We start from the raw sequence: 14,516 nt of genomic DNA, 5'->3' as shown, positions 1-14,516 counted from the left end.
AGCTCCACAAAAGTTTTTTTTTTTTTTTTAACCTTCACACATCACATGAGTCTACCCTCTAGCTATCTACTTATGGATCTGTCTTCTATCATCTATCATTCTTTATTTCTATCTCTCCTCTTTCTACCTATTTTTGATCTATCTATCTATTATCTTCCTTACTGTATTTTAACATATAATTTAATGGTTATCAATCTTGCATAGCTTACATGTATTGACAGTGCAATTACAGTGCCTTTTCTCTTTAAATACAGATTTGACATACACAAACCTGTGCACTTACGTAGAAAATACAGAACACACACAATGAGGATAAGTATTTTTAATTCATACTTTGTTAAAAATTCAAATCCAGTTTTAGAAAATTTTAAGAGTCTGTTCTGCAAAAGCAGTTCTGAATGTGATAACAGCAAGAGAACCAGCAGACTACCCATAGTGGGGCTTACTTACAGTTCTCAGGCCTTAGGCACTCACCATTTCAATGTTTTGACAGTTTATGCTAAAGGTAAATTATATATGTAAAATATATCTTATATCTATTGCCTGGAATATTCATGTGCTCATTTCATGAAACAATTGTCATATTTGCAAGGACTCCATTTCACATCATTGTGACTCCCAAAAGTTGTTGACCCTCAAGTAAAACTGCAACAGTAAATATTCAGAGAATTAAAGATTTGTTTGTGAATACCTAGTTTTTTATTGAACGTGTCAGTTTGAGGATGCTGATTGTCTTCAGTGGCATTATTATGAGAAATTCTATTAATTTCCTCTCTCTCTTTAATTCAGCCTGTAATATTTAAATAGCCACCACACAGATGTTATGTTTTTCAGAGAAATATCTATCATTCAAATCATGTTACTTAGAGAATCATGATCCAGTGTTTAAACTAGAATATTTTTTAATACGTTATCTTCTTCCTACTGAGTTTTTAAAATGGTTTGAAAACTGTAGAATATGGGTTTGTCAATAGACTTGGGTTCTGCTAAGAAAATATGTACTCTGCCTTGACTCAATAAACTCATACTTAGTATGGTTCAGCTTCTTCATATTTACCCTTGCCCATATTAGAAAACAATTAGCTTACTAAACAAATTTGAGTATTTGGTAGTGGTAGGGTGAGGGTGATCCTCTCTGAATCTTTCTCATTTGAGTAAGAATTATAAGGTATTTGATAACCATGTTTAAAAATGGAGATATCCAAATATTATTGTAAACACCCAATGATTTGTTTTACCTACAATATAAGTATTTTACTTGGTTGGCTTACATAGTAGCTAATAATATTTGTTAATGTAATTTAACTGCTGTGAACCTTTACTGAACAAATATTGAAATTTATTCAAGTCAAAGAAAGAATCTCTAATGACTTTTGTTAAAGCTTCTATTTAATAGTTAAGGAGAAAAGTTTGTATGACATATGAGATGCAATTAACAGTAGATTTTACATTTAATAAAAAGAAAGAAGCATGCGTATTTGCTTTATTCATTCCATCATAATTTGCATTAGAGCTGTGGGTGTTTAATGAGCAAATTCCAACTAAAATGCTATATTGATTTTCTAGTGAACTTTGTAATAGTCATCTACCTTGGAAAAGCTCAGTGTTTACAATTAAGTTTTCTTTACTAAAAATATTTGAGAGTTGCATATTGATCTTTTGAAAGCATAGCATTCAAAGGTGGGTCAAGAACATATGTCCAATACAGCTTCCAAGGCACCATTGTCAGGGCACACAGCAAGCCACAGGTCAGTATCATTCTTTATCCCAGCAATAGCATGTTTCACCAATCTCCTTGGCAGCCACCATACTCCTTCAGCATCCTGCAGAAAAAAAAAACACAAACATGCCCTCTTCCCCATATTAGATACCTGATCCGGATCATGCCTTATGCCAGTAAGTAGATCCTTCCTTTTCACCAAGCTGCCCTGCCTCAAATTTTTAGACCTTGTGGATAAGAGAATCAAAAAGAGAAGTTATAATGACTCTTGTATTTTTCTTAAATGTAACCAGTTATTCAGCCTCAATCATGTACTGGTCTAGAAATCAATCCAATATTGGGAATAACAGTCTTCATTTGGAAGACTGGATCTGGACATTTTCAGAGACATATTTGTAAGTTAGCTGCAGTTCTCTGTGATGTTATGTTAGCAAGAGATAAAGTTGGAACAGGATCTGGATTTCAAACAAGTTAGTGCATGTGTTAAGGCTCTTTTAATTGTCAAGTTAAAATTACTTTTGTTTCTTCTACAGTATTTATTGTAAGTTGCATTGATTGTACACTTTCTAATTGTGTTAGTGTGTTGAAACCCAGCATGTCTGTTACGGGGGCTCTATCAACCAGCTTTTGTTTTATTGCCCTGAGTATCACAGAACCTTGGTATTCTGATAAAAGCTTGCAAGTACTGGAAGAAATGAGTCAGGCTTTAAGCAGAAGCAACAGGGGCATGGGCTTGATTACTGCTGGTATAACAGCTTTAATTACATTAATTGCTAGCACCATTGCTTCTGCAATTGCTTTGACACAAGAAGTTAAGACAGCTACTTTTGTTAATCATTTAGCAAAAAAAATGTTACTAATGTGTTGAGTATACAAGAGGATTTAGATAGGCATTTAGAACGACTGATTCTTTATCCTATTTAAATTATTGGAAGGCAGTTCAGAGTTTAAGAGTAAAGAGCCACCTCAGTTGTCATGCCAAATACCATTGGAGTTGTGTTACTTCTAAAATTTACAGTGATAGTCATTATAATTAGGAAAAGTTTAAAGACACTTGCAGTGTATTTTGCATAATTCTAACAACTCTCTGAATGTCTTAGCTCTACATAGTGAGATTATAAATTTAAAGAATGCCTCTTCTGAGCTTTGATGCTGCAGATACTGGTGATAAAATTATCCATGGCTTGATGTCAGTATTTCCATTTTAGTCAAGTTTCAATAATGGCATATATAGCTTTATCATGCTAGCACTTTTTGTCCTGGGAATGATTTTATTCCTGGCCACTTTGTTAAAGTTTTTCTTTAACAACATCAGCATGATGGTAGGTAGTGTATATGGCTTGAAACTAAAAATGGACCCCCAGACAGAGCTATTAATTTAAGAGGCTGGCAAGCCAAGAATGGATAAGATTCTGCACAGTGCCTTACCAACCTAAGACAGAATTGCACTGTTTTTGATAGTGCATATTCCATGATGGGTAAGGAAGGCAGTCTTGTCAGAACAACCTAAGACAGGCTCAGCATTGTTTACAAAATAAAAAAGGGGGAAATGTGGAGAGCTTTTGGGGCTGCTTGGTAGGAATCTACCATTGCCAAGGACAAAGAAATGGGCTGCTTGGCAGGAATCTGACATTAGGTTAGAACAAAGAAGTAATTTCAGACAGGAATTTAAATCTTAGGTTAGAACAAAGAAGTAGGCTTCAGGCATTAAACTGACTTTGAACTAGGACAGGGAAGTAGACTCAGATATTTTGCTCATCCTGATAAGCTCTTAGTAATAGTGATTACTGGAGTGATTATGGGGCTCTGTTTACTGCCTTGCTTGTTCTTTGACTATTTGTATTTATTGTCTTGCTTGTTCCTTGATTATTTGCATCTATTGTATTGCTAGCTCCTCAACCTAGAACTGACCTTAATACTTGCATGTAATTAAAATGGTATAAAAGTAAAAAGGAGAAGGTGGATGGAATAGGGGTTTTTTGAGGGTATGATGGGGAAAGGGGATGACATCTGAAATGTAAATAAATAATATATCCAAGAAAAAAAGTAAAAAGAAGTAGTGCCAAGAAAAAGAAAGAAAGTTTAGCACACTAGAAAGAATTGAGTGATTTATAAACTCCCAGATTCACATATAACCTAAAAGCTGTTATGAAATGACCATTCAGTAATACCTTAATTTTGAATACATTTCTTATTAATTATATTACTGGATTTGATTTTTTAAAAGTCTATTTGTATTAGTGTGTTGATCCTGTTTATGTCAGTACATTTCTCAGATGCCAGAAGAGGGCATCAGATCCAGATCTTGTGAAATTAGAGTTATAGGTCATCCTGAACCACCTGTTATGAATGCTGGGAGCCAAACCTTGGTCCTCTGAAAGAACAGAAAACGTTCTTAACTGTTGAGTCATTTTTATTGTCCCATAACTAGATTTTGAATGTAACATATATGTGTGCGTTTGAAGCATTTTAAATCTAACATTCAAATATCTACATTTTGAACTTTAAATTACATATATAGGTATTTGGATTTTGGCTATGTTTTATAAAATTAAACCTAGTATCATTAATTTTGTAAGACCAAATGAGCATTTTTAGCTTTAATCATAGAGATGAGTAGACATCCTTATTATTTTTATCAGGTACCATCTTATGTAAAATGAAATATTCCATGCAATACATGAGCTGGCTGTATTGTTGGCTTATAGAGAAGACCATGAGTTCAAGTCAATCTTGAGCTATTTAGAAATATCCTGTCTAATAAATAATTTAAATTTAATAACAAATCTTGTCAACTTTATACCAGCAGTAGGAAATCTGTTGGCATGTAAAATGTGACTAGTATCTTATGGTGTATACAAAAATTAGAACTCCTAGACATGGAGTTTCAGATGATTGTTAGCTGCGATGTGGGTGCTGGGAACCAACCTAGGTCCTCTGCAAGAGCAACATCTCTTAACTCCTGAGGCAGCTCTACTGCCCTAAATCCCGTTATAACATGCTTTGGAATGAAGTCATATTTTGAGTATGTCAGTTAAGTGTTTTGACAATAGTGGAGTGAAAATATTATTTGTTGATGATCATTTGATTCTTACTTATTTGATCAAGAAGTTTTTGTCTAATTTAAAAATAATCACAAGTGGCTATATTAGTGTGCTTTTATATACTTGCACTGTGACTAAAATTACTTCAGATATTTCAAAAAATGGTTGATGAATTTTCTATGCCATACAAGACAGTGTTTCATCTTTTTAGACTATTAAAACAATGATTATGGGAAGACAGTCATTAGTATTAGAAAGAATGGTAAATATTTTAGGGTATCACCTTTTAGATAGAAGTTTCTTTTAAAATTACATTATATCTTGATTCATGGTAGCAGAATAGTATATGTAAAGCCAACTACATAACAGGAGGGATGGGGGAGCTTAGGTGATGGTATGAGGTCCCCCTTTAACACAGTGGTTCTCAGTATTCCTAATGCTGCTTCTTTTTAATACAGTTCCTCAAGTTGTGGTGACCCCAGCAATAAAATTATAATCATATTGCAAATATCTGTGTTTTCTAGTGTTCTTAGGTGACCCCAGTGAAAGGGTTGTTCGATCCCCAGAATGGTTGTGATCCACAGGTTAAGAATCACTGCTTTGAGAGTTAAAGTGCTCAAAGACTTGAAGTTGGGGAATACCAAGGGGGTCCTACCTGCTCAGAGGGTGTATGGTGGAAGGATTTGGGGGGGGGAGGGTTCACCAGGAGAGGGGCAGTGAGCAGGATGAAAAGTGTATGAGTAAAAAAGTATAATTTAAAAAAGTACTACTGTCTTAATGTTATAGATGCTGCTGCTCAGTTGGATGAATTAACTGCAGTGGATCTAAGTGGGCCCCAGAGCAGCAGGTACCAAGTGACAGCACTGAATGACCAAAGACAAAGATGAGCATGGTTACCATAATGGGCAGCATAGGCAAAGTAATATTTGGGCAGCACAAAGTAGTATCTTAATGGACAGCACAGGCAAAGGGATTTTTATGGTGAGATACTAGCTAATCATTTATTGTGTTTCAAGGAATTTGATAGCTAAGAACCTACTACATTTTATTATATTGATGGGCTGTAGTCAGTAGATTGGCTGGATTGTCAGGGACTTATAAAAGCCCAATTGTGGAACATTAGTGAGAAAGATTATCTGGTGAAGTATGTGGATAGATCTCTCCAAATGTGTAAGGGTATGAAGACACTCATGGTCCTTATAAATGCTCACTGAAAGGGGACTTCAGCTGCAGAGTTCAGTAATCAAGTGGATAGAATGACCTCTTTGACATTCAGCCTCTTTATCCAGCCATCCCTGTCATTGCCTGATTGGCCCATGAATACAGTGGCCATGGGGGCAGAAGTGGAGGGAATGTATATACTTTATAACCTGGACTTCTGCTCACCGATGCCGATCTGGCTACAGCTGCTGCTGAGATCCACCAACAGCAGAGACCAATGCTGAGTCCCTGATATGGCACCATTCGTGATCAGCCAGCAGCCTGGTGACAGGATTACTACATTGGGCCTTTTCCTTCCTGGAACAGACAGTGCTTTGCCCTTACTGAATTAGATACTTATTCTGGTTTTGGATTTGTCATTCCTGTCTGTAATTTTCTGCCTAAACTACCATGCCTTATCCATGGTCACAGATGTCACACATCATTTCTTCTGACCAAGGATCTTACTTCACAGGCAAAGAAGTGCAGCAGTGGGCCTAGGCTCATGGAACTCACTGATCTTACCCTGTTGCTCACCCTCTTGAAGCAACTGGTGTGATAGAACCCTGGAATGGCCTTCTGAAGACACAGTCACAGGGCCAGGTTTAGTAGCCTAGAGGGCTGGGCTAGAATTCTCCAGAAGGTAGTATAATTTTTGAGTTTATATTCATTATATGGTAAAGTTTCTCCCACAGGCAGGATCTACAGGTCCAGTAGTTAAGGGGTATTAAAGGGAATAGTTTCACTGATTATCACCCCTAGTTACACACCAGGAAAACTTTTGCTTTCTGTTCCCATGACCTTGAGTTATGCTGGCCTAGAAGTATTGGTTCCATAATGGGAAGTGTTTCTACCAGGAGACACAACAAACATTTTGTTGAACTGGAAGCTCAGACTTCCCCCTGGTCACTTAATGCTCTTAAGCCAACAGGCTAAGAAAGGAATCACAGTGTTGGGTAGAATGAGTGATCCAGACTCGCAGGGAGAAATTAGGTTGCTTCTTAACATTGGAGGTAGGAAGAGTGTGTCTGGAGGAGAGAAGATCCTTTGGGGTGTCTCTTGGTTCTACTCTGTCCTCTGGTTATAAACTCAATGGTAATCTACAACATTCTCATGCATCCAGGATGACAAAGGGCACATATTCTTCTGAAATGAAGGTATGGATCCCTCCTCTAGGAAAGATGTGCTGAGGTGCTTGCTGAGGGAAGAGGAAATAGAGAATGCGTAGTAGAGGGCAGTAGTTAATTATCAGCTAAGACCACGTGACCAGTTGCAGAAATGATAATTACAATTGATGAGTGTTTCTGTAGTAGTTTATTAAGAATGTTTGTACATAAATATGTGTGAGTATTAAGCTGATATTTGTGTTTTTGTCCTGTATTACTTTATTATATAATGTGACATCAATTGAGATATTGTCAGTGACTATCATATTTAAATGGTAAGATATTGAAGAATGCCCCTCAAAGGAATTTGACACCTATTTTAAATATATAATGTGTTTGCTATTGTACATGGGATAGTCATGTTGGGCATAATTATGAATTGCTTATTTTCATTTGGAAATTAAGGAAGGCATGGGAGATATGACTGAGTGTCATTGACAAAGGGTGTATTTATGATGGCTAATTTTGGTTACCAAGCTACATCTTGCCTCTCTTGCTGCCTCCATATGCGTCTCTGTTGTCGCTACCCAGTTACTCCCAGGTGCTGCACCTGTCTCGCCACGCTGAGCCAGTCCAGGCTGTGTCTGTGAGCAGCCAGCTAGCTAGCAAGGAGGGGAGGGTCTAGGCTTCTATAGGGAAGCTCGGTCTTCACATGGATCCTGAAAACTAGAAAGGGGAGTATCCCAAAAGTGGTTGTCTATACATGGGATATGTTCTGCTAGCTCGGCTGCCTTGTCTGGCCTCAGTGGGAGAGGAAGTGTCTAGCCTTGAAAAGGCTTGGTGTGCCAGCGTGGATGGATACCTAGAGGGTGCCCCACCAACTCAGAGGAGAAGGAAATGGGAGGATGGGGGAAGGATTGTGGGAGGGTGTGACCAGGAGGCAGGCAGTGAGCAGAATATAAAGTGAATAAGTAAAAAACTAAAACTAAATTAAAAAAAAAAAGAAACAAAGAAAGAAAATTTGTTTTTACTGAAAACCTCTTGAATGTTTTTGCTTTCAGCCACAAAATTATTGAATGGAGTCAGTATACTTTACTATATTCATTCTAATATTACTATTTCTGTTGTTTTCCCTATATTCTTAATGCTCTCCTCTTCTTATCATTTTTCCATCTGTTTGAAGATTTTCTTTCCCACTTCCTTTTAGTTGCATTTACCATCTGTAGATTCATCCCTTCAACTGAAGATGCCTTTTTTATTTCTATGTCATTAAAAGAGGTCACGATTAGACAGCCATCTTGGTGAGACTTTAGGGGTGTAGCTTCTGCCATCACCAGATGATACAGTCTCACAGCAGACTCCCTGTCCTGTTCCTCTGGCTCTTACAATCTTTCTGTCCCTCCTCCACAGTATTCTCTGAGCCTTAAATGCAGGAGTTGTTTTGTATTGTATCATTTGGGATTGTCACCTTTTCATTTTGGTTGGTTGTGGTTTTCTGTATTGGTCTCTGTCTGTAGCAGAGATGTTTCCTTGATTGGGAGTGAGGTTTACACTGATCTGTGGGTGTTATGGACAGATGTTTGGAATGTAATGAGGAGATATTCTGGTTTAGTAAAGTGGAGGGTGTAGATTCTCCTCAGGATGGTTCTTTACCAACACTTCTAATTTAAGTAAACCAGTAGCTGTCTAGAATGGCTCTATTAATGTCTAACAGCTGTGACACGAACCTATTTTAATTAAATGATATTTTACATGTTTTCTAAGTTTACTTTATGGCTTTACTGGTTAAATAAAATTTATGACAGCTGTTTAGTTCTGTAAGGCCATATTGCTTAACATTTTGTAATATTTTAAGATAACTTGCAAGGTCTCAAAAGTTATACATAAAGAAAGTCAATCTCAGGTAGCATCAGAGTTCTCAGTAGAGGAAGAGATGTGGTTTGTAATGTAATTTGCATCAGAGGTGCTTCCTGCTGTGTGCAGTGTTCAATCACTATCTCAGTGACTGACTTGCCCTTCTGTTGTGCATGTGTATGAATGGTGGAGTTGCTTTAGTTTGTAACTTGCTTTATGTGTCTTTTTGTCTGTTCCTGTAGTTAATTCATTTCAAATGGCAGGAGGCATTTGTTTTTGAGGGTTTCCTTTCCTGTTTGTATTGATGGACATTTAGGTGTTTTCTGAGTTTTTATTGTTATAGAAGATACCACAGTCAATATTTTATATGTTTTCTTTTGCACTTGTATATGAATTTCTTTACATTGTATACCAGAGATTTTCTAGATTATAGTAGCAACATATTTGACTTTAATAATGATGTTAATTTGTTCATCACATGCTATAAACATATACATATAATTGTAGTATTTAAGAGTCTCATTGTTTTTAACAAACTCATTTGGGTGGGGCTAGGCCTTTTAACCTTTTTTTACACATGGCAAATATCTTCATTTTGCAGTAGTGATTAAAAAATGCTTCCACAAGTCACTAATTGACAGTAGCTTAATTAGATAAATATTCCTTGAAATAATAGAACTACTTTTCCTTTTATTTATGTATTTCTCCTTTATTTATTTCTTAATTGATTATGAGTTCTTTTGTTTTGTAGCTTTGGTTGAAGAAGTGTATTTTGCACAGCGAGAACGTGATGAAGCTATGATGTGCAGACTGCAGTTAGCCCTTAAGGAGAGAGATGAAGCCATTGCACGTATGAACCATATGGAAATGTCACTAAAAATGTGCGTATACATTTAAAATTGTAATATCAGGAACATTATAAAGTCTGTGTTGGTTTGAATATGCTTGTCCCACTGAGTGGCACTTTTATGAGGTGTGACTTTGTTGGAATAGGTGTGCCCTTGTTGGGGGAAGTGTGTCGCTGTAGGGGTGGGCTTTGAGGCCCTTCTCCTAGCTGCCTGGAAGATAGCCTCTCCTGGCTGCAGTTGGATCAAATTGCAGAACTTTCAGCTCTTTCTTTAGCACAATTTCTGCCTGGACACTGCCATGATGATTATGGACTGATCTTCTGAAACTGTAAGCCAACTGCAATTAAATGTTGTCCCTTATAAGAGTTGCCTTGGTCCTGGTGTTTTTTCTCAGCAATGGAAACCCTAACTAAGCCAAAAGTGTAGTATGGATTCATGTGGTTAGGTAGGCACATGTGATTCTCGATATCACATAAAGACAATTCCTATCTATATGATAGTTTTCTAAAATTTAGCCATGCTTGTAGTTTGCCTGACAGAGACAATAATCAAATTTTTAAAAACAAAAGGGAAATCATATTGTCAGCATATTTACTCCTTTAGAACACTGCTGTCAGTGTTTTCACCCTACCTTTCCATGTAACTCTTCTCAGTTCCTCCCAGTTGTATCAAGGTGTTTTATTTGTTTGCTTGTACACCATGGTTTGGGATGGGAGCTTGTGTCTGCTTCACCTTTTCAGCACTGGGAACCTGTTCGGCTTGATCCTGTGCAGGCCCTGTGCATGTTCCCATAGTTTGTGAGTTCATATGTATGTTAGTTCTGTCATGTCTGGACACCGTTAGCGGTATTTTGAATGTTCACAACACAATACAATTGAGTCGGAGAGGCTGTATTTTTGGTAACTTGGTTGATTCTATTAGATAAATAAGACCACATTTAGAAATTCTAGATGTACCATTCACATTTTGATGTATAAAACAATTTCTTATTTTAAAATACTTAATTTATTTGTGTTGAGGTAGGAGGAGTAATAGAAGGCGTGGAGGAGGTATGTGCTTGTGCATGCGACCACATCTGTGTGATGGGCAGAGGACAACTTTTAGGAATTGGTTTTCTCCTTCCACTATAGTGGTCCTTGGGATTTTACATTTTTTTAATGACTGTGATATTTTATGTATCTTAAATGTCTTCCCCCAAAGACCCATATGTTAAAGGATTGGTTTCCATTCTGTGGCAGTATGGGGAGATGATGAAACCTTTCAGAGCTCTGGATTACTAGAAGGTTAGGTCACTTGGGTATATGCCACCAAAGGAAATATTGGAAGCCAATCCTTTCCCCCCTCTGACTTTGTTCCCTTGTTACCATATAGTCAGCAGTTTGTATCTCCACATGCTTCTTGTTGTCATGGACTACTTTACTGGAGCCCCAAAGCAACAGAGCCATATGATTTTGACCTGAAACCTCTGAAATTATGGCTAAAATAAGCCATAGCCTCTTGTTTTTTTGTTTTTTTTGTTTGTTTGGTTGGTTTTTTTTTTTTGTTTTTTTTTCTTTTTTTGGTTTTTTGAGACAGGGTTTCTCTGTATAGCTCTGGCTGTCCTGGAACTCACTCTGTAGACCACGCTGGCCTCGAACTCAGAAATCCGCCTGCCTCTGCCTCCCAAGTGCTGGGATTAAAGGCGTGCGCCACCACTGCCCAGTGCCATAGCCTCTTGTAAATTGATTGTCTTGCCTCAAGTATTTAGTCAGTGTCGAAAGCTGAATAACAGCCTAGATGATACTCTTCATCCTTTTAGCTGCCAGTAAATACCTCAAGTGTTACGTTGTAAGAGTCTGTGATTTACAGAAAATAATATTCCAGACACAAATAGTATATAACAGCTAAGAGCATTTATTCTGCAGAGAACCTATATGCAAAAGTCCACCATACATCCGAATGGAAGAACAGAGGTGTGGACTTTTCAGGGTCAATTTAAAGCCTGTTAGAGTAGGAGTGAGTGACTTTTGCCTTTCTTTCCTTTGATTGGTTGACTCTATCTCCAGGGCTATTGGTGCCTTTGTGATGAATTAAGACTCTGGGGGATTTGGGGAACTTTTGCTGATTGACTACACTTGGCTCAAGCTGGGTGGTGAGCCAACTTCTCCAGATCCTGATTGACTGCCTGTGAGGTTGGCTCAGGCTAGTTGGTGGGGCAGCTTTCTGATTGGCTGCTCATGAGGAGTGTTTTTTTCTGGAATTGACGTCTTTTGGACTTTTTCCAGTTCTGGGAAACAGAAACTTGCTCCTGGTCTCCCAGACCCCTAATTTGCAACCTGTATTGGAGTCAACCTGGCACTGGGTGACAGTCCCCTCAGTATATCTTGGCTATTGTGAATAGTTGCACAACAAGCAAAGGAATGTAGTTATCTTTGATATATTTATTGCATATATATATATTCAAAAGTAGATGGTTGGATGATATAATAGTTCTATTTTCTTTAGATTCCTCACTAATGTCCTCTGTAATTGATACATTGATTTATGATCTACCAATGTAGAGTCTCATATTTTTCTGCATCTCACTTGCAATTGGTTTTTTCATTTTTGATTGGGATGAGCCATCTCATTGAGGATTTCATTTGTATTCTCTATTTTCTAGTAATGCTTCTCAGTTTTTCATAAACCCTATCACCATCTTAACCCATAAATCAACCTTGTTCCAAATACTGTCTCCTTGTTTATCTGTTTAAATATAAACAGAGTTATCTACAAGAATAGGTGCTTGGTGCTATATTGGCTTCTCTATAAATTTAATTTTATAAAAGTCTTGTTATTTGCTACATGCAGGTTTATTTGAGAGAAAGTGTAGTGTAGAAGCTAAGAGCAACCATTCTGGAGCCAGTGATGTGTCCTCAAAGCTTAGGTTTGTTCCTTCCTTGCTGTTTACCTACAGTATGATCAAATTACGTAGGGTCTCTGGGACTCAGTTACTGATGCCTCAGATATATAAAATAGAGCCTGTGTAATATAAGTTGTTACTTGTTACAGGATCACAGTTCACAGAGGATAAATATTCTCATTTCAAAGGGAGGATCAGGGGGATGGCAAGAGTAGACTGTAGAAAGAAAGACTTATACCCAGCAGGGCAACCATTAAATTCTGAAGCTCTGTGTTTGGCACCTGGGGTGTATAGCTTCAAGATATGAATTCTGATTGGGTTTCAGTTGATCTCTGTTTATGGTTATTTTAGCTACTTTACTAATTGCTGTGACAAAAGCAAATTAAAGACAGAAGGTGTTATTTGATGTTATAATTCGATAGGATACAGTCTATTATGGTGGGGGAAGTGTGATGCTGAGATTGTGAGGCAGCTGGTCACATGGCATTGACAGTCTGTAGAGAAAGATAAATGCTGACGCTGTTTCCTTTTCATTCAGCCAGAGACCTCATGCTCATGAACAGGGCATGTTGAGGCTATGCCAGACCACCTCAGTTCAGCCTATCTAGAAAATGCCTCATAGCATTTACAGAGGCTAGTTGTCCAGGTGACTTTAAGTCCTGTTAGGTCCACGCTCAATATTAACCACCACAGTAATCCTGCAGCTTGCAGCACACATGGCCACTGTGTTGGGCTGTCTCCATTCAGTGACTACAGCTTTCTTTTGCAGATCTCTAGTGTTCCTGGAATTGCCAACATTCTGGGTTCTCAGTTTTAACTGACTTTACCTACATCTATTCTCATATGGGCTCCTTAAAAGCTTATTGCATTCCTAAATGTGTTATACTGGTACGATGCCTATGAGAGTAACAAGATTCATCTCACTTTTATATCAATAAGAAGCTCGTACCAATGAAAACCTTAAAATTTGTAATCAAAGTAAATTGGTGCCATTTAAGAATTTATATCTTCATCTTGATAATAATTTACAGATTTCTATTAATAGGTTATGGCTATGCAATAAATCCTAGCTAATCCTCTCTATTCCCACAAAACCACTACTTTTCCCTAGAAAGACAGTCCAACATTTTCCACCTTAGTCCCCAAGCCCAGGGAATAGGGGCACTGACTCTTCATTAGCTTCTTCAAGCTGATTATGGGCGTTGAGATATTAGAAGAGGAGTCGAGGGAAGGGCAAATTGACAAGCCTCTGGTGCTGTGTCTTCACTGCCTCCAGATGGAATTCCCGGACCTCAGAGGTTTGAGCAGGTCTGCCCAGCTTGCTTGTTGAGTAGATACACCAAGGCTGATCATTCTGCAATATACAATTCTCAAAACAAATTTTAGCATCAAGATAGTTTTTTTTTTAAGAGGGCTGACATTTTATTAAGGATGTTGGTTCTAACCACTTTTCTTTTTTTTTTTCCCCCTCTTTTATTGGATATAATATTCCCAGTCCTTCTTGAACTTTTTTAATTGATTTGAGATGGACAGCCTGTAAGTTAAGTTAGCAAATTCATGGCTTGGAGTTTATTGTTAGGGTGTTTCCTATGTTTTATTTAGAGATAGCTGAGTGGAGTTAACAGACAATAGTCCAGATTACCTTACATGGATAGTTGGTTTTCAGAACATCAAAAAATCCACAGAATTGACATGACAAACATTTCTGTATTAATGTTCATTTTGATTAGAGACCTGTCTGCTCCTGACAGCTTCCTATATTGAATTCTGAGAAGAAATTGAGCATCTTTGGAGTTACTCCAGTTGTGGTGAGACAGCCACTAGACAAGAATTGCCTCTTCCCATTTACAGACAAATTACTGT

General features: G+C 37.5%; 1 protein-coding gene across 4 annotated transcripts in view; it reads left to right on the top strand.

Annotated features, from left to right (window-relative positions):
- The window catches only part of Mipol1 (mirror-image polydactyly 1), a 281,225-nt gene that overhangs the window by 85,601 nt on the left and 181,108 nt on the right, over positions 1–14,516 (top strand). For all 4 annotated transcript variants that reach the window (XM_076941854.1, XM_076941855.1, XM_076941856.1 and 1 more), the window contains one exon: positions 9,676–9,805. In XM_076941854.1, the coding sequence (XP_076797969.1) occupies positions 9,676–9,805 (130 nt within the window). The remainder of the gene's footprint in view (positions 1–9,675; positions 9,806–14,516) is intronic.

Source organism: Arvicanthis niloticus, chromosome 11 (assembly GCF_011762505.2).
Source record: "Arvicanthis niloticus isolate mArvNil1 chromosome 11, mArvNil1.pat.X, whole genome shotgun sequence".
NCBI classification, from domain to species: Eukaryota; Metazoa; Chordata; class Mammalia; order Rodentia; family Muridae; genus Arvicanthis; species Arvicanthis niloticus.
Note: the sequence above shows the minus strand (reverse complement) of the source record. Positions and strands in the feature narration are given on the sequence as shown.